This window comes from Bombus vosnesenskii, unplaced genomic scaffold (genome assembly GCF_011952255.1).
Source record: "Bombus vosnesenskii isolate JDL3184/JDL3185 unplaced genomic scaffold, Bvos_JDL3184-5_v1.1 scf7180000013273, whole genome shotgun sequence".
NCBI classification, from domain to species: Eukaryota; Metazoa; Arthropoda; class Insecta; order Hymenoptera; family Apidae; genus Bombus; species Bombus vosnesenskii.
In genome coordinates this window covers 2,370,218-2,391,308 of record NW_022882931.1, presented here as the reverse complement: position 1 = coordinate 2,391,308, position 21,091 = coordinate 2,370,218, and the positions used below count along the sequence as shown (strand labels likewise).

General features: G+C 38.6%; 1 protein-coding gene and 1 long non-coding RNA gene across 7 annotated transcripts in view; one reads left to right on the top strand and one right to left on the bottom strand.

Moving 5' to 3' along the window:
- LOC117231593 overlaps window positions 1–21,091 on the top strand; it is a 109,566-nt gene that overhangs the window by 51,952 nt on the left and 36,523 nt on the right. For 2 of the 3 annotated variants that reach the window (XM_033490171.1, XM_033490172.1), the window contains exon 3: window positions 12,414–12,557. The exons of the other annotated variant lie outside the window; for it this stretch is intronic. In XM_033490171.1, coding sequence (XP_033346062.1) covers window positions 12,414–12,557 — 144 coding nt within the window. The remainder of the gene's footprint in view (window positions 1–12,413; window positions 12,558–21,091) is intronic. 3 annotated transcript variants of the gene reach the window in all.
- Window positions 1–21,091, bottom strand: part of LOC117231594 — an 83,684-nt gene that overhangs the window by 32,802 nt on the left and 29,791 nt on the right. For 2 of the 4 annotated variants that reach the window (XR_004493001.1, XR_004493003.1), the window contains exons 1-2: window positions 11,755–13,329; window positions 9,146–9,361 (exon numbers count right to left, since the gene is read on the bottom strand). This is a non-coding gene — a long non-coding RNA (uncharacterized LOC117231594). Of the gene's footprint in view, window positions 1–9,145; window positions 9,362–9,598; window positions 10,971–11,754; window positions 13,330–21,091 lie in introns of those variants that run through there. The other 2 variants (XR_004493004.1, XR_004493002.1) reach the window with 2 other exon arrangements.

Here is a 21,091-nt window from a genome sequence, read left to right as displayed (position 1 = left end):
GCAAGACATTATTTTAGCATTGGCAATAAGAAACTTTTACGTGATGATTTATTTGCAATTTTGCGATATTAGACGTCACGTGTACGTGGTGCGTATTCAATATCACGACTGCATGACGAATCACCAAGCCAGTTCCTCATAAACTTCTTTTTTCCTTAGCAAGACTTCTTTGTTTTACTGTTTCTCTCCCTTGGTCCTAGCATCGTTCCAGAAAAGATATACAACTCTCACGGGGAGCAGCATATTAAATCTCAGCCAAAAATTGTTTCACCTCCAGGATGGAATTTTGGATGCGGCAGCCGCGTGAAAATAATATACTGCTGTCGGAAGTATGTATGTTGAATGTACATTACTTTAGTTGCAATTTAATTTCACGCTTTCGAGTATTATGCACATGCTTCAAATCCATATTCTCCAAGCTGAATAAAATGAAAAAGGTCAACCCGAAACTTCTTGCTTCAATTGTTCAAATTTGCCTCAAAATCATCATCTTGATTAACTATATAAATGGAGTGGCATCGTAAGGAATATTTTGAAAGTTTGCAATGAAATTTGCTGTCACTCATCTAAATTTGTGAAAGTAAATGATTTGTTTTTAGAGAACTTAAAACGTTAATATGTAAAATATTCGAAATATGATATACAGGCCAAAGAAATCTCTGCACAGCCTTTATCCCTTCGCTTATATTCGAAAAATTATACTGCATAAAAATCCGCGATCTACTAATTATCTCTCCACGCTTTGAAATTTATGAGCATAAAAAACTTGAAATTAATCATTTTCCCTTCTAAAAATATCCAAATATATCAGATAAAAATATAATTTACTTGAAAAATATGTACCGCATAAAAAGCCGCAATCTACTATCTCCCGAAGTTTAAAAATTCTGAAACTTAAAAAGCCGGAAATTGCCCACTTTTGTTCCTAACCATATCACATGCATCACATGAAAAATATAATTCACGCAATCAACGAGCCTGAAATTCCCGAAAACGCGAAATTCGTGTTGGCCAATCTCAAAATGAACTCGTTATCGTTGTCACGAGAGAAAGTTGGCGAGAACGGACCACGAACTTTAACATGGCAATTCGTGGCGTTGATATAGCGGCAACGATTCGGTTAGGTGGACTGTAATTACGATGATCGAAGAACTTCGATGAGGATCTATCCGACCGTCAGTCGGCAGCCGCGCGAACGTTTCGAGTTTTCCAACATCTGCAGCCATGTCTACGAGCGAGCGCAGCCGCGGCCAGCGAGATTTCGACATTAGACTGAAAGCTTAACGAGGGAATCGAGGACGGAACGACGTGAAACTTCCCCGACTGGAAGTTGCCGCGATATCCAAAGTGTTTCGGGACCGCTCGCCATCTCGGCTCTCCCAATCGAATGTAATTATATTGGAAACGAGGCTGATCCTAGTTACAATAAACGGCTTGGACCAGTTTGAATATTCTCGCCAACGGATTAAAATTCTCGAGACACGGTAAGCTTTCTACGTGTCGTTCTGTATAGTCTCTGTCGTTTACGCATCGAGCTGCATATTGGAGATTTCGAAAGCCAGGATCGGTTTCAGCTATTTCCCAAGGAGAAAGATTGAGTAAATTACTGGAAGGATAAGTTGAATCGACTTAAAGATTTTATTACATTTTTTTTCTAGACCAATGAATATCTGCTTTCTTCGATAGAGTTACATGTTGGATCTTTCTGTTGTTTAGAGACGTAGGATAAAAAGGTGGAAAAGTATTCTACCATCTTTGTAAGAGATAAAAATATGTTCCAGTTGGGCAAATGCAGTTGGTATATTTCTCTAGCGTTTCGTTACGCTTACCACGACACTCGAGCGATTCATCTTAATTCACATTTTCACGTCATCCGCCAAGGAAGATGAGTGCGAATGCATTTCGTTTATTTTCTTTATTACATCACTTCATGAAATGATGTCAGATTGCCACTGTGTCAAACTAAGAAGAAGTCTGTTATCGTATACTTTATTTCAGTTAAACATTGGATCCGTACGTTTCGCGTGAAACATGTACGTAGATGTTTAATATTATATGAAATCTCTGGTTTAATAATTGCTATTATGGAAGTACTATCATAGGACTTATTACATTTATTAATATTTATAATTTGGATATTAATAACCTGTGACTTGCAAATTTTACTTATAATATAAATTTTAATTATGCGAGAGAACACTAATCGATTCTTTTAACGTCACGTGATTTCTTTTAGCTAGTCCATTTTATGTACATTTTCTGCCAAACAATTTTTCTAGCCTCGATCAACTATCGTTTTCCCTAGACGGATAGACTGTGCAATCGAGAATGACGAGATTTGACGAAATTTAGTTTTGATACGATGCTCTGTGCTCCGTGGAAATCCAGCAAAAGGGAGTACATTGCGATGATATCGATAGACGGTCCCGTCGATATCTTCTTTTTCTCTGTCCTGATCTTCTCGTTTGGTTCCGGAGTACAAATCGAATCGAAAGTGGGTCACGGATAAACAAGCTTCGTTTATTTCGCATACTGCCACGATAAAACATAGAATTTTGATTGTGGCTACGATTTTTCAACATGCAAACGTCTGAGTTCGATCAATGGGACGTGTTTTCGTCACGGTTTCGAATTTATATTCCGAATTTATTTACATAATTCAAATAAAGTTGTTTAGCGTTAACAAATTTGAATAGCATTGTTAATATTACCGGTATATTTGATGTATATTTCCAATCGTCGTACTGTATCGTGTACATTAAAAATAATTACGAATTCCATTCATTGTTCTTTTTTCATTATTTTAACGCCGCTGTGCAAAATTAAATTTGCAATTCTACGAAAAATCTACCCAGAAGGAATTATCCGGCTCTCCAAAAAGGTAAAACGTAATATGAAAATTGTCTGATTCTACGCAACAAGTCTAAAATAAACTCACCACCCAATAAGAATGATACAAGAAGTAACAAAGATAACATTGAGTTAATTTAATTAACAATAACGAATTCCGTATAGATTAAGCCATAAACAAATTTTTCTTAATATTAGAATCACTAGAATATTAGAATACCAACCAGTAAAGTATAAAACTTGTATCAAAAGAATTAAAATGAAAGATATATGAAAAGATATATCTTCTATCCATACATTTTATAAATAAAAAAAAAACATTCAAAACCCCACGGCAATATCGCCTGTAACTCCATAAAGTTTCTGTAAAAAAAAAAGCTCCGACCCTTTTCACTAGTCTGGTATTTTCAGTGTTACAAAAAAGCATAGATCATGTGGCACCCATGAAAGGAATGAATCGCCATCGTTTTATTGATAAAACCAGTACGTTGTAGCATTTATTCGCGTCAGCAAGCCGCTGTATTACCCTCGTGGAATACGTTCAGGATATGCTCCATAGAATTTCCTTTGTTTTAAAAAAGCGAACAATCAAATTCCAGAAATCAATCAAAAAAGGACTCGAATTTTCTTTGTTTCGGTGCATTCCTTTCGAGCATCGGCATTCCTGTTGCATCGTCACAGCCACGTGTAATTAAATTAAAACCGCATAGTGAGCTGGAAGCCACAAGGTATTGAACATGTCTGTTCTTTCTGGCTGGAGCAGCACGCATGGGATTGCGGGTACACGAACCGAATGGCAAACAGAGGCCCCGGTTTATAGAACAGAGAAAACTGGTCGATGCTTCAACTCCAACCTGCTTCAACCCCTCCAAGCCCTTTAGTATCGTATTGTTCGATCGGAATATATGTTCAGAAGGTGCATTCTGCGATCAGAGTCTCGATTCTCTCTCGAAATCCTCCCCACGACCTTCGACTACGCTATTTCCGGCGAGATTGTCGAAAGCACCAGGGATAAAGTTATATCGTATTTCCGCCTCCCTAAGGTCCGACGATACTCTCAACTTTCGGTAATTGACGAACCGTGGCGACCGTATCGACAGTATGACCGGTTCGAAAATCTTTAACTTCACGTTATTACCATCTATACGCTATCAACCGGAGCTTTAAAAAGGAACTACAGAGGGAAACAGAGAGAAAGGAAAAGAGAGACAGAGAGTTTTCTGTTAAAAGGAACCTCCGTGTATTCTCTCGATTTTCAATCGTCTCGGGGAATCTCGATGACGCAAAGTTTCGAATCTCCTCGATCGTCTATTTTGTTTTTGGATGGGACAACTTGAACGGTAATGGGTTATAGAACGTTTGATCGACGTCGTACTACCGGTGAAATGACAATCGATATAGAGTCAAGTGGAGCTTCAATGGACGAGAATAGACGGGAAAAGAATGAAAGAACACGCCTTCTGTCGGTAATTTTATAACGGATTCTTTTGGCTTGAAAAAGCTATTCGACGAAATATCCACCAAGCTAATAATTCCACGATCGCATGGATTTCTCTGGGTTTTATGTGTCTCACACCATGAAAACGTTTTACAGCCCTGTCAACGGTTTTACAACCCCTTAAGAACCAATTACATCCTTGGATTTCAGGAAACAATCGCCACTTCCGCGAGAAGATCAGATTGATCCTACGGTCGTAAATGTTTCGAATATATACGGTGTGACTGCAATCGCGGTAGAACGCCTAAGGAACGATCCTTCGTAAAATGTCAGTCGAAAGCGTGCAATAAAGTTTTTAAATGCGAGACTTTGGTTTTAAGAAGAAGAACTATCTTGAAAATCGGCACGCATCTGAGTGTAAGTTTTGGCTTCATGGGCTTCTCTCTATGGGGTTTTGTTAAATCAAGTGTATTTAAAAAATAACAGGCGCCATTGAAAAATAGGAAACAATTACTGTTTTTAAAGAATTAGGAAATGTAAGTAATACCCGAGGATTTTATAAAAATTTCATTTGAACGGTACAATCGTATGCAATATCATACGTCCAACAGATTGAACAGTTTCAGCATTGAGAATGTTAATTTTAAAAAGTCCTATCCTTATTTGTGAAGTCATTTGAATAAAAAGCACCAAAGGAGGCGAACAATACAGATAGAAAGAAAATGTGATAGTAATAAAGACAAGAACTACATAAAACCATTACCCATGTCCATAAATGCAAACACGACTAGGCTTCCAAAATCGGATTTCTCTAAAGCAAAATTTATGCATTCGTACATTTGTGTATTTTCGATTTATTTTTTCACGAAAAATTATGCCTTACCCGATTCTATCGCGATTGCAGAGATTCTGTATATCGTCGAGAGGAATAAATATCCACGATTCGAAAAATCTTGCCATTTATTTAAAAAAGGAAAAGAAATAAGAGAGAGAGAAAAGAAGAAACGGAGAGAGAAAGAAATGTATCAAAGTGTAAGGAGAGGAAGGGTGGCATGGGTTCGATTGAAGGATCGATTCGCGAACCATCCAAATCCGGATGATCCGACTGTATGACGTTCGTTTATCCTCTCGATGATAAGCCATGGCTGGGTGTCGTCGCAAAAACGATACTTTCGGAGGTTGCCCTCACGCGAAGACGTTTTCCTCAGATACCGTTTCCTATCGATATCATCCTTCTTCTCTTCCCTCGCTACAGCGAGAGCGAGAGCGAGAGAGAGAGAGAGAGAGAGAAATCTTTTGAACGTCATGAACGCCATTCCTTACCGGAGAACGATGCAAAAACTGATTGCTTCGCGGCTAGCAACGATCGATGAGCGTTGATTCATCGCGCTGAATAACCCTGGAAATTGAAAATGATGCGTTGAGAACGAGCTCCGTTCGTCGAGGATTTAAAGCATCCAGTATACTATACCCTTCCATCTCTCTCGTGCGTGTTTCCCATCGCCGGCAAAAGCTTGGAATTTTTCCTTCGTCTCGACCCGTAATACCGTTATCAAACCGGTAATTACGCTGCTTTGTACGTACCGGCGATACAACACGGTCTGCGAAGCAGTTCGAAACTCGATTGGCGCAATAACGGGCCGAAGAGAACTTCGTTATTGTTTCCTGACGTGAACGAAATAACTGGGATAACGAGACGATGAAATAAATAATGGCACATCATTACGCACACCATTGTTGCGAAATTATCGTATACGATGAATTCAAATAGTTGTGCCGTTATTTTCCGAAATACTTGGTTGCCAGTCTATGAATATTATACGGTTACAAGCATACCTGGTTATATCAACGATATAATTTTAATTTTAAATTTTCCAACTACCAAGGAAAGTACGAATTGTTTCCCCGATATGAGTGGAATATTCATGACGCCAAAACGGGCAAGAGGAAAGGGGTTACAGTAGAGCTATTTCATCGAGACGGTGTTACGGTGGCTTCGTAATGGCAACTAGCCATAATATGGACGAGCAACGACGCTCCCAACTTCACGCGTAAAGAGAATATGCCTGGGAAGCCGATGCTCTAACTTGAAGCATTCGCTTCGGGGCGAAACACACGAAATCGATGTAGCCGCTAATTGTAAAGCTTCTCCGATCGGCGGTCGAGTTCGATCGACTGCATAGAAGCCTGGTTATTCACGATACGCTCGATATGTTTATTGCATGATCGTCTTAATTAACTTCCGTGCTCGATGGTTATCGAATTCCCCGCTGCTTCGGCTCCCGTATTACGAGTTCTTGAAATTACATCTCGTCCTCTTGTTCACATTCTGACGTCTTGTTTCAATTTAATAGACATAACTAACAGCCGTTTCCACACGTTCACCATGACAGCTACCTGATTAAAAGAGAGGAGATTTTAATACAATTTTATGGAGATTTTTATAGTGAAAATTGAAAGCTCCTATAATTTTTAAAGACAGAGGTTTGAAAAATTTGTTTTCATACATCACGTGTTCGTGCCGTGTATAGCGAAATATTATGGTTCGATATTCACTGGATATTCTCATTTTTGTTTCAATTTATTTGAAGCAGATGTCGGTTAATAAAATTATATTCTGCGAACTATTTAAACGTACTCTAGTTATAATTGTTTTCGTAATTAGAGTGTGCAGTATATCGCGTAGATATAGTATTTCAAGATTAATTGAAATAAATACTTGGAGTTTCTTTCCTTTAGAATTATTCTTTACGTTTACGTAGTTATTCTTTGGTCACGAAAAAAACTCCACAGTGGCCGTTAATATGTTAATAACGCAATAAAAATGAAAATTAAAATACGCTATAAAATAACGAGAAAAGAGATAGAAGTGCATCTCTCACCCTCCAAGAGACAAGTTGAGAAAAGGATACATAATTTCCTAGAATCCTATTTAGGATATAATTTTATTTCTCTAGACAATTTTGTTTTATGAATTTACAAGTCTCTATGAGTGTCTACAGTAGATATCTTCTAATGTTTGAAAACACAGACTAAAATTTCATTTTATTTATAACTTTTGCGATCAAAAATGTTGTCACTCTTACCACTTTCCCTCTTAGTTAGTCGATTAATATCGTGCAATAGAAGGAAATTGATCCAGTTTTTCAGAGTCGCACCATCACTGTTTCACATCATTGGCCAAAGTGGTTCCGCGGATATTCGCGAGACCCTTTCGCGCAAACACTGGCAATAACATCAAATCCCACATATTCCATCTAGCCACAAATCAAGTATACCGACAGTTATCTCGTTACACTTTCCATACTTCCGGTATTTATGGAGCAAAACGTAATCTACATCGGTCGTGCTCTCGTTTCATCCACGAAATAACATCCCAATTTCCTCTTTTAGTAATATATTTGCTATTCGAACGTACTACGCTGCCTCGTCTAATTAATTTTTTTATTCATTGTGCTTAACAATACGTTTTCCGTAAACGTACTCCGATTCCTAGGATAACTCGAAAGTTGAATGGCCAGAATGTAATTTAACTACTAGACAAGCATCGTTTCGACCAATTTAATTTCGAACAGTTTGGCCCACCGTTGTTTGAACGCGCCATTCTTGATCAGGCAGATGATTAAAAGGAAACAAGAAAAAAAAAAAGGAAAAAGGAAAGCGGGAGAAAGGAGTTTGAAAAAATAGGTGGATAAAAAATTTTCATTAAATTTCTCTAACGTCGAGCACGGATTTTTCATAATCCCGATGCACGGCCGGTGGCAAATTCGAAACACCGAACACGCGGCATGCCGTGCAAAACCATTTTCATTATTCGTCTCACTTTTATACGATGGCATTTACAGCGCGAAATCCGACGCGCGTAACGCCCGCTATTCCAGATATAATTCTATTTGCTGTATTTTTATCCTTCGTTCTTTTTTCTCCTGTCCCTGTCCCTTTTCCCCTATGTACGCACGCATCGCGTAAAAAATACGCGCAGATACTGTTTCAAACGGGACGAACATTACAACGATTTTTATTTTCAAGTACCTACGTAAAGTACTTTTAATATTTTTCATTCCGTTCCTCGTAATCATCTTTCTCTCTTTTCTCTTGCCTCCTCTCCCACCTCCCCCCGTTCGGTTTCCATTACGTTGTAGTTTTTTGGAAAACGAAGTTTAATCGATGAAAACACTACTTGACTTTCGGATTAAAGCGAACGAGAGAAGAGCAAATAGAGTGTGTGTTTGTGAACAACACAAACTTGGAGATGTTGGTCGAGAGCGTAATCTGATCGACGTTGCTGCAAGATTTTCATGCATTTCTGTTTTCTCTTTTTGTTCCTTCCAGCTTTGTTGATGATGATAATGCGATATTCGAACCGAAATGTTATAAGATTGATGCGATTCAGTGTACAGTTAACGTAACGTAATATAACCATAATCTATCATGTTGTTCCTGTATGATTTTTACATTTATTGAAATACTCTGGCAAATTATACTTTGTGTAGTATTTTATATTAATAGACATTTGATAGGATGTGAATGAAAGAAGAGATTTATAATAAAATAACAAGAAATTACGAGTTTAAATTATTCCAAATATCATGCAAACATTTTGTTCGCACACGGTAGGTGTCCTAACTAATACTTACAGTTAGCATTGTATATTTTTCGTTTTTGCTTTAATATATTTACAAACAGAACTAAGAAATAATTATTGTTATCTTCAATAAGTTCGTTTTTTGAAAGGTTAGGTTCGGATCACGAATTGCCTTGCAACAACTAACGCCATGGAATAACCACGAAAACATCCAACTTGTAAATTTGCACTCGGGTAAAACGCAAGAATGTAAATGAGAGAGTAGTACTTACCCGATTCAGGTTCTTTGAAGCAGTCCGCTTCGTATCCAGTTCACGAATTCCATCAAAAGTTGTCGTCATGTGCCTCTACACTCTACACGAGATTCCACGCCGAAGCATAGCACGAGAAGTCCACTCGTCGTCGTGTTGACATTGACTCGTCAAAGAGTCAAAGACACATGGCGTCGACGAACGCTGTATCTCTTAACCCCACTCCATAAGTTTCTCCTATGGACAAAGTCGTACGAATACAGAAATTTCTAGCACGAAATTTTTCTACGGAATTTAAGATTCTGTACCTTCACCGTAGATTCCCGAGATAGAAAATATATTTCAGGATTACTTGCGATGTTATATAGACAATTATATTAAGCGAAATTTACTCGACGAACAATAAAAATGTTTCTGTGTTTATATTCGACTCGTTGAAGAATTAAAAGGCATCTGATGCCGATGAACGCTTACCTGCTTCTGCTTTATTCGTTCCAGAAATTTCTCCTATGGACAAAGTTAGTCACACGAGCACAGAAATCTTTTTACAGAATTCATAATTTAGTATCTTTTTACTTTATTGTCTCACGATGTTAAATTCCAAACTCGCGATGTTATTCATCCACAGTATAGTTCGTAAAATGCACTTGATGTTGTGTTGACATTCACCCGTCGAAGGATCAAAGACATATAACGTCGATGAAGGCTTGCGAGCTTCTATCCCCACTCCATAAGTTTCCTCTTTCGAGTAAGCTCACAGGAACACAGAGAAATTTTTAGAACAGAATTTTCTTACAGAGTTTAAGAATTATTCTTCCATACACATTACCGGAGATAAGAGATTGAGATTAGGCTTTACAATGCATCACTACGCGCAATATTCTACACACGCGCTTACAAAAATAATACGGCCAGATTGACAGCGACGTTGCGTTGCCATTCACTCGTCGAAGGACTAAAGACGAATGTTTTTGATTACAAATCTATCGCGTGCCTGCTTGGATCCCCATCCCGTGACCCCTCGACTATGTCGCGCGAATGCAAACATTTCGAATAGCTAAGGAATTTAAGATTTATTATGTTCGCAATGCGACGTAGAAAATCGCGCGTGCTTTTCATCGATTGTTATCTCCAATCGGCATTTCCAGCATTTGGCTGGCCTGGATAAAAACGAAACTCTACAAAAACTTGCAGTTAAATATTGAACAATCCGGCGGGGGCGTTTCCTATTTCGATCGTTAAAGAAACACGTGAAAACGAGATTGAATGGGTTAAATGGAAATCGAAGGTTTTTCCGCCTCCCTCCGTTCATGATGAATTCGTCACAGTCGAAACAACGAATTAAATGGTATCAAAACTCGCCTGGTAACAAATTCGTTCGTGCAGGCGTATTGCTATTCGCTCGTGTTTCATCCCACTCTTTTTCGCCCCTTTTCCTTCTTCCCTTCCACTCCTACTTTTTTTTTTTTTTTTGATTCTCGAACTCTATCACCATAACAATGCTCGTGAAATCGGGCCACTGTGATGATGTTCATCCGCCGGGCTATTTTTTAACTCGTCGGAGTTTCCTCTTTTTTTTGTTTGATATACGTACTTTTGTACGTTATTATACGCTAGCTATCATTCGTGCAGTATATATAATTGACGATATCCGGTTACGCGTAAAATAATGACAAAAATATTATGTTATTGTTATCAGAAATAAGTGACAAAGTGCGTGAGATTTCTATGTTAAAACTATCGAACGGTGGTCTGTGAACGAGGAGTGGGATATTTTTTATCTTTTGAACTACGGCTGTGTAATTATTTTATTGGATACATGTATAGCTTTATTTTTTTTCACGTAATTTCCATGTTAAATAAAACAAAATTCTACTTTGTTTTTATCGTGCATTTTTATTCTAAATGTACGCGGAAGATATAAAATTATAGAGAATATGTGGAGAATAATTAATAAAAGATGCAGGGTCATGAAATTATGAAAAAATGATGAAAGTTATTTCATTACGTAACAAAAGTTATGGCCGTCATAAACTGTTAAATATGAGATATCGGATGATAAATGTAAAGTTGAATATCATTTTTAACAAAGGCCGGCTTGCACGATAATTCATCAATTGATAAACATTAATAAAACAGAACATTAATAAACTGACAAGACACGAGTTATACATCATAAACTTCAATTTTATCATTCTACAGGTGCAAATTCCTGCATAAAATTCAACATCATATAGAATAATCAAATAATTTATACAATTAATAAAATTTACTTGCAAAATCTTTGCAAAGTCTCGCTCGCTGCGTTACTCAGATTTCTAGGTATTATGAAAGTAAAATACTGATAATGTATGGTTTGTAACTAACAGTAATTAATTTAATTGTACAAAAGAAAGCTTTTCTCCTTTGATATATGACAACATATTGTGTGCGACGTTAAAAATGCATTTCGCCTAAAAATATCAGGAAAATACCGAATAGAATATAATTTGTTCAAATACGTTAAATTAAGTGTTCCGATAAATGTAATGGCTAATATACATAATTAAGAACAACCAACACGTAAAATAGTGATTTAATAGTAGCCGCGACTATAATAATACTTGCAACCCTCAGTAAATAATACTCACCATTCCACCTTCATTTAACTAACGCTGCTCAGTAATGGCAAATGCTCGTTTTCCACCATCTAGGCTTGGTATTCCAATGTTTCCAAGAAATCCATCGACCAATCCATCGATATTCCTGCAAATCCGCCATCCATTATCACTGCGATCACCATGACAATACGACTGGAATTCAGCTGGTAGAGTTACAGAGCGACTCGACGTTAGGCGTTATGATATTGAACACTCGGATCTAGCGATTCTCGATCCACGAATTTCAGGCGTCTATGCGGGTAAGGTTCGCTTCTAATCTTCGTGGATATAATTCTGGACAGTTGAGTATTCGTCGAACGCCCCAGGCGTCGCATTCGAGTCTACGATTCGCCTTGTCTCGCGGTTAATAAACACCGTGGAAACTCTGTCGATCGTCGTTCCCGGAGAATCGTAACCTAGAAACTACCTCGAACTTCCGGGATATCTGGAAGTTCTCTATATTACGAATCACAGTGCTCTTAATCCACTTTCCATCCGCGTTCTTGACATTAAATTCTCTAAATTATCGACAATCGAAGTTTATTGGAAATTTCTATGGAAATCATACAGAATATTTTCTATGATATAGAATATTCTAAAATCCGGATATATCTAACTCGTGAACTGGTATCTCTGTTGCAAATGACAAGGTGCATGGAGGTAGCAAGGAGATATCGAAGGACGACCCTGTTCTTTGCGAATTTCTACGGCATGAAAAAATCGAACTGGCTGCAACGTTTCCCACGAGGATTTCGCCGAGAGATCGAAAGCTCTGGTTCGGAAAACGTGCAACTGTAAGCAGCCCTCTTGCACAATTGAACTAATATTATCAGTGAAATTTTACAAGTTATAATACTAATAAATCCTCTTGCGTGGCAGTACTAAGTTTGGTAATAAAGTAAACGAAGCTCTTTCAGCAAATTTTACAATTTACGAGTCAGTGAATCTGTAACGTTATAAAATATCACATCACTGATATTTAAGTAACTTTTTCACTTGTCAATTTACTAATAACATTGCTTGGTAAATTATTATGCAAGATGGCTGCTGCTTTCGTGACCGTAATTTAATCGCTCAAAAACGCTTTGTCTCTCTGACTATTTCCTGCCCGTAACATTTTTCACCTTGTTTGTCGCTACCAGTCTATGCAGCTTGTTTGCATTTCCTACCACGCGATTAATGTTATATATGTGGAAAGAACGTAACGCCAACTTGTCGACTGGTTATCGATATTCACATGCGAATGCGAAGTAAAACCGTAGTTTACCGGTCTGAGACAGTTGTCAGAAAATACGAGGAGAGCAGAAGGAAAAGAAGGAGGAATATAAGATAAAATCGAGTGTAAGGGAGTCTAATCGACTGTGTTCCGTTATTGCTACTGTCAGATACCACGATCAGCGAATACTCGACGCCGCGAGGTCGCGGATCGCAATATCGAACTGAAGAGAAAACAGGGTCAAATTGATGACACCGTTCCCGTTGACGTGCCTCCGAGAGATTATTTGAACGAGCAGTCGATCCCAACCTAAATACGACGTTCGCAGCCTCCTGTTCTCGAACTGTTCGTTTTCTTGTTATCCGCGAGTCTACGATAGTCGCTAGCTCACGAAAATATGCGAACGCTTGTAGAAATTTTTTACGAGCACATTGTGTATGTTATGAGAGACGACTATGTTCCTTAAAGCCTGAAACAACTTCAAAAGAGTGGAAGTTACAAGATCTTGTCTCTCTGTTGTGTTTATGATTTAGTTGCTTCGATCGTAGATGTAGAATTAACGAGGAAGATTAGGAAAATTGTTCTATAATAAACAATAAGATTTTTAGAAAAGAAAGCGAGGTTCAGAAGCATCGAGCTCGTTTGATAACGATAACGATAAATATACAACTGAGAAGCATTTTGAAGAAGGCAGCTATAAAAAAGAACTATACGAGTAAGACTATGAAAAATATATGGTTTGACTCGTAAAAGTATCTAAAAACTTATAGAAACAACAATTGTGTCTTGTCACAATACTAATAACATCTCAAGATGTTTTACATAACGTTTTTATATATATTTTTTCTTCTATTGTATTCGTCGAAGAAATAGTTTTTTATTCCTGACGAGTCTTCTCATAGTCGAGGGATACAAATTTTTATCACCCAAAATAGATTGATTTATGGAAATATTCGATGAGACCTTTTACGACAACGGGTTGCCTTGCAACCAAGATTTATACTGTTTGGTTGCTCTAGTGCTTTTACGTCGAAGTATCGAAGATTGAGTAGGATGAGTGACAATGTTTAGTGTTCACGTGGAATGTCCATAATCTGCAGTGGTGGTAGTCTGGAATGGCACTTTACCAGACGTTATTGTGCTCTAGAATTATACTTAAGCCCTGTGGTATCTTCGAGAACCTAATAAAACTGACAAAAGGACGACCGAGGTTCGGGGAATTTATTCCGACTCTTGAATTTCAAATCGTTCGGAGATATTCGAACGAATCTGCACGATACTTTGTATCGGTTTCACGTGTCGATCAATCGACATACAGGGTGAGTCACAACGCGCGGGAAATACGACAGGAATCGATTCAACACACTAAAGTAGGAAGAAATGTTCACATACGACGTTCTTGATATGACATTTTTTCGACAAATAGTTTGTTTCGTGTCGTAATAGTTGCTTACCTACCTTGGGAAAAATTCCTCGAAGTGAGCAGGCCCAGCTTCAACAAAAGCGTAAATGCATCGCATTGGATCGTCAAATTTGTACGAATTTATCGGTAACTTTGATCGTCACGATGTCGAGGAGTATTAACACAGGCAACTGAACTAGTAGAAACGAGAGATTTTAAACGTCCCCATAACAAATAATCGCATGGATTCAGGTCCATCCAGGGAGGGAGCCAGCCAGGAAATAAGGCCAACGCGACCTGTCCATTTGCCAGGAAATCGTTGATCTAAGTAATGTCTGGCATCGTAAAACAAGCTGTAACTCCAAAACAAGGTCATATCGACGTATGTTTATACGAACTCCTTATTTTAGAATGCTGAATCAGCTACTATCGTACTTTCCACAAAAATTCGGCTTACCGTGTATAAAGTACGTAGAAACCCACAAGATGTCCAAAAGAATACACACATGCGAACACGAGACGCATAGAAAATGTCCCAGAACGCTTAATCTCAGATTCTTCGTTTAATTGCATCGAGGTTAATGCCAGACTACCATGATTCTTGCAGCATGAGATAAAGAGAACGGTTGTCGAAACGGTCGATTTACGATGGTAGTTCGCTTTATCAGATTTCCAAATACCATTTTCATCAGACGCTGTTCTGTATGACGGAGGATCACGTCATGCATCCGGCCTCTGAGAGGAGACAATAGAGCAGCGAAGGGAATCGCGGAGGAACACAGTGAAAAAGGAGAAGTCGCTGTATGGGCGTAGATTCACCTATCGTCGAGCGCCATACAAGCAATACCCCAGGAGCTTTATGAACGATTGGACTCGTATTTCCGACGGAAAGTACATCACTGTGGACGTTTCCACGGCGAAAACAACGAGAGGCGAAGCGCTCGCACGTTGCCTGGTTCCAAGGAAATATGAAAGCTACGCCCGATCGGGCAGCTATATTTCATAACTCACGAGAAGGACGACGTTGGTGAAAAGAATCGTCACGAGTATCGTTTCTAAGTGGCCCGTGAAATTTCGCTCCCTCTTCGCAAGCTCTCCGTGTCCCCTTTCATTCGTCGCGCGACGATCGGTATTCTCGGCTCTTTCACGGGTATTTTTTGAAGGTGGTCGCTCGCGTGAGTGTCTGGCAAGCGACCAAGAAACTTTCTAGGCTGCCACGATCCAAACCACGGTACAGTAATGACCTCAAGGGCGGTACCTTTTGTGCTATCTTTCTGTTTTTCCTCTTTTTCCTTTCGTTTCATCTCCATCTCCTTTTAGCTTACTCTCTGCTCTCCCTTCTGCGTTTCGGCTCAACGATGGATTTTAACAGCCATTTCATCGGCAATTTACGCCCAGATTCAGGCTAATTAGCCGGAGAATTGTTTGCGGTTGCAAAGAATTCCTCGCCGGACTTTTTGTTGCGTGCCTATCATTCGCGTAATTAAGCTTGCTCGGGAAACCCGCGAAACATAATAAAGTCGAGTCTCCGTTCTTCTATCGTTCCATACGTGTTATTAAAAAATTCCACGGGAAATTTCATACTCTACCGACGAGCTAATTTATTCGATCGATGTACACGCATGCATTAAGTGCACTATCCTTCGTAGATATCCAGACAATTTACTTCTGATTTATAGTCATAAAGACTACAGTGCTAAACTATCTATTGAACCATATAACAATAATATATCTTAATATTTACTACGTATATCGCTACATATATTTATTATTTAAACATCGTCGATTGTATGTCAAAAAATTCGTCCTTGTGAAAAGATAAAAAAAACATAAAAATAGAATGTTTGCATCCTCGGCTCAATTGCTGAGAAAATCGAACTTGGAAATTTATCAAGTATACTCGAACATGTTTAATTCCACACTGGACAGGACTAAATAATCGACATAATTCTAAGTGTGAAAATAAGTTGAAAATGTAGAATAAAATCCGAATTTTATTCTCGGATTAATAAAAGTTTTAAAGCTTCATTTAAAGGAAAGAATAGAATGTGAACACGTTTACTTAGGACTCGGCTTAGTACTGTTTTCTCAGAAACAATGCATTCTGTGAAAAATTTTATTCTGCATTGTCGACTTATTTTCACACCTAGTACGTGAATTAGCCATGTTCACGTATATGTGATCAATTTTCAAATTCGATTTTCTGGAATACTAAGTCGAAAATGAAGAATTTTTATTCCATATCTTTGTCTTACTCTTGCACGAGGAATCACACCATTTCCGTTTTTATGTTATTTGGACGGACCCTGTATTTTTGTACGAATGATATCTGTTTGATAACATCTGGATGTGATGGAATCTGACTGAAATGACGAACGAAACTGTTTCCTGATCACGTGTACCGGATAAAACGGAACGCTTTGATGCTTCCCTATCGGAGATCGTTCTCGCTTTTCCAGAGAGATGAAAGCCGACGCAAAAACAAAAGAAAGCTTCACTCGGTTTACAGGGTATTACGCGCAATCCATACTGATGTAATCCCGACGCGTACTATCCCCTGGCCCTCTGAAGGTCGCAAGAAATTCCCGATCAGAATCGTCCAAAGGGACACAGCGGGATTCCAACCGCTGCTGTTCCATATATGTATGCACGTTGGTAATTCCACCCTTCGAGCTTTCTCGCCCGTTCCAGAAACTGGCCATTCGGTTGTTCGACTGGAGAATCTTCCACGAATTAATTTGTTCCTTGGGGTGACATCCTTCAACACCAAGAATACTGAACGACACATGGTATTACAGCACGCGGATAATACGGTGTTTCTATAAGATTCATGGTGTTACGCCACGAGGCTTACCATAGGCCGTGTCCCTAACCGTAGCTCGTGATACTACAGTGTCGCAGATGGATCGTCTTATAGGACCGGCGAAATATATACAATATAGCGACAAGCGCGTAGTTGCCATCAAGCAGCGAGTTCTAGAAACGTCGATTCGCCTGCGGTCCGTTATTTCATCTACACAAAGAAGGTGGCAGATCATAGGCCGAACGGTGGTATGACCCGAGTGTAGTGGGGGTCATTTCCCAGAGAAGATAAAGAAAAAATCGAAGGGCAATCAGTATCATTTGGGGATTCAAACGGAATGCATCGAGAGGTTTAGACGAATAAAATCCAGGTCGCTTAGTCTAACGAATATATCAAGAAATATCACAAAGTCGGGTCGAATTACTAACAAACTAATTGTATTTATCATTAAATAATTTGTGACGTGTTCATTATAATTTGAAATATTGTTAAATATACAAGTTTTATATAAACCCTGTTCAACTCATTTGAACCACCTCTGTTATCTTAATTGAAATAGGAGAACGATTAATTCGTTGACGCGTTTTTCTCGCGACCGTGTCTCTCCGCGAACGGTTGTAACACATGGATTAGAATTAACAGAACATACTAATTCTTTTTATCTACGGTAGTTTTACAGATATTTTTGGATTTAAACAACTTTCTTTTATATGGTAAAAATACATGCAATAATTATAGCGTAACAAATGTGGATGAAGATAAGAATGATTTTATGGTATAGGGAATGTCCCTATGATACCCACTTTATGATATTAGGATATTTATGGAGTATGAGATAAACCTGAAAAGTTATTGAGCAAAGTCTTTAAGAATTATTATCTGATCTTATACTTTAGGTTGTAAAGAATCCTTATGTATATATGTTAATTTTCTGTATAATAAAGTACTTCGTACACACAACGTACGTCCAATCAATTTCAACTCGTGATATCATGCATCTACGAATTTCTTCTTATTAGTTATTGATACTATAACGTAAATATTCGATCTCTGTTCTAAATTTTATGTCACATTTTATCCAACACTCGTGTGTAGTAATATACGCACGAGTTTGCAGTGCATTTCTCTCTTCATATACCCTTCGGATAATGCATGTTCTAAAAAGTTTGGAAATATACGCGGTGAGAAGAAGTGCAAGTTCCCGGGGGGCCAAGTACTATTAAGATGCGGAATTTTCAACGTCAACAAATAGTAAACCCTTTCTCAACAACGTGGTAAAACATTCTACAAAAATACGTATCTGAGAGGAAGAAATTTGACCCTGCGGTGCGTATTTTTACAGCCCAGCACAACGGCGAGTATCATGGAAAAACCATGCTCTTTTTAACGTCGCGTATTAATTCCTCGCTACGAGCAATATGTAAATTAAAAATCGCGTTACAACAGGGGAGAGAACGAATTTTCGCTGGTTTAAAGCCGCTCTAGGATAACGAGAATTACCAGGTAGTTTACCCAGAGAACTGTCTTCTTTCGCCGTGCAAAGGAAGACGATTTGCATGATTTATAAACTGCCAGCATCCCCCGTGAGTCTGCAACGTTGAAAACGGGTAAGCTACCCCGTAGCCAAGGTCAACGAAAATTCGCAATTCCGGCCAACAAAAGGATCTCGCCCTGATTCCGACGATTCTCCTACATACATGCATGTCGTTATGGTAATTCTGATCTTCCATGGTGTCCAAGTGCGAGTCGAATTTTCAGGGAGACATAGCACAATGCGAAGGTCCTCACCTCTTCGCAGATTTTATCATCGGCAATGGTTTTTATAAGAATAGAAAATGATAGTATACTGGGATACTTTCGGATGATAATAATAATAAAAATCGTCATGTGGCTTGAAAATGCGATTCGCTTGTAATATTTATTGAGATAAACGAAAAAGGTTATAATTTCGGTATTTGTTTTCTACGAGATCATTTTACGAACTCTATTACGTTTTCACATCATTTTCTAGCCAATCGTGTTTCTTTTCTCTATAACTACTCTTGACAAATTGTTTAAATTCGAGAAGAAGAATTTTAATATGAAATAGGTAGTTGAAAAAATGACTCTGGAAATAGCCGATAAATCTCAAATTTTGTGTAACAAACAAATAATATTAGCCTAGTTGTTGTGTTTCAATCTCATTAATCTTACTCTACATAACTAACGTTATTAATGATTTTTTTTATTAATATCCAGAAGTTGGACAAAAACGCATATTTAATTCTAAAATCAAACGAGAGATACACAATCTTGATGCGAAGCTGTCACGATATACTGAACTTGAAAATCGCTGCTCTCTAAAACACGGCAGATCTAACTTATCGTATTTCTCATTTAAGAGCTTCATATCTAACCATGAAAACGCCAAGTGACGAAAAATACGATCTCGCTCTTAATTGTCCAATTAATTCATGAAAAAGTAGAAGTAAAAAATCTTCTCGACACCTCGCAGCAGTTGATCGCGAATAAGCAGGTGAACTTAGGACATCGAGTAGACGATTCGGCGAAGAAACGAAGTTATAAACGAAGCCGGTGTGGCTCGAATAAAAATCAAGGGTCGTAGGTGGTTACGAGGTCTCCGTGGTGGAAACCCTGGATGAAAACTCGATCAACGTCGCCATGGGTTTGGCGTGTTACAGTGTTACAGAGGGGCTGAGGGGGATGAAAGTCGTTCGATGGACGTAGGGTGTCCAGCAACGCGATTTCTTCTCCCCTAGACGGTCATACTACATCCAGACGTCGTCGTGGATATCGTAGCTTTCGAACAGATGAGGACCTATTGGGAGAGGAAGGTTAGACACGACCGTGGGTTGATTTCAAATGATCCTGGATTTCCAAGGGTGAATAAAAAAAGGAAGACTGTCCACCGGAAAGTGAAATGAATTTCTCGCGGCAAACCATCGTTTTTTCTTTTCTTCTTTTCCTTTCTTTCCCTTTCTCCATTATGTTCGTGCAGTCTTTCTCTGTTTTCGTTGTTTCCAAGAAGGATGCTTTAGCGGTTGAATTTTATATGACGCGATCGAACGAAGCATAAGAAAGAGAAGAAGGAAGATTCAACCCCGTTGTGGAAGGGGTGGTAAGCAGAGGAGGAAAAATCCCAAGGGAATGAGAATTTCAATGCGGATCGTAGTCGTGGATGATGATCGATCTTTCTCGGTGGTTGGCTATCAGGAAGGCAGAGCTTCAAAGTGCTTTGACCGCTCCCTTCGTTCCATGGATTTCCCTTCTTTGGACAGACTGGATGCCACCACCGATGCTCTTACTGAACGAATAGGTAAGGAGGAAATTTGTTAAAGGGAAACGAGATTTGATAGTCCTGCTTGAGGACCTTTCATTTCTTCGCTCCCCACATCGCGCTACGAACACTTCTTCTATTTGCTCGAACTAGGCAGTTAGCGAACTAGAGGCGGAGAATTTGGGAATTTTTTCCCGGTAACGGCGTGAATTTCCACTGAAACGCCGTGCTTATCGACGTCGATCGATTCTCGTTTAGCTTTTACCATCGGAATCGCGGCTTTTGAGGGTGTTGCGGTTCCCCTGCTCCGGTGTCAATTTGTGAAAATGGAATTTTCTTCCATTCCAAGTGACGTATATTTATGAATTCATCCACCATTAACTCTAACAATTTTTAGATATTCTCTCTAAGGTATATTCATAACTACGAGTCCAAGTCGAAGAGATTTTTGTTATCTGGAAAAGACTATGCATTCGAACTTTTTCAATACTATCCATAATAGTTTATAATAGAACACATATAATAAATGTTCCTTGTTATAGAGAACATACACACTGTCGACCATAAATAAAAGATCAGTTGCTCGATATATTTATTGAAAATTTCTAACGAATTTTGCTTGATTCGCTA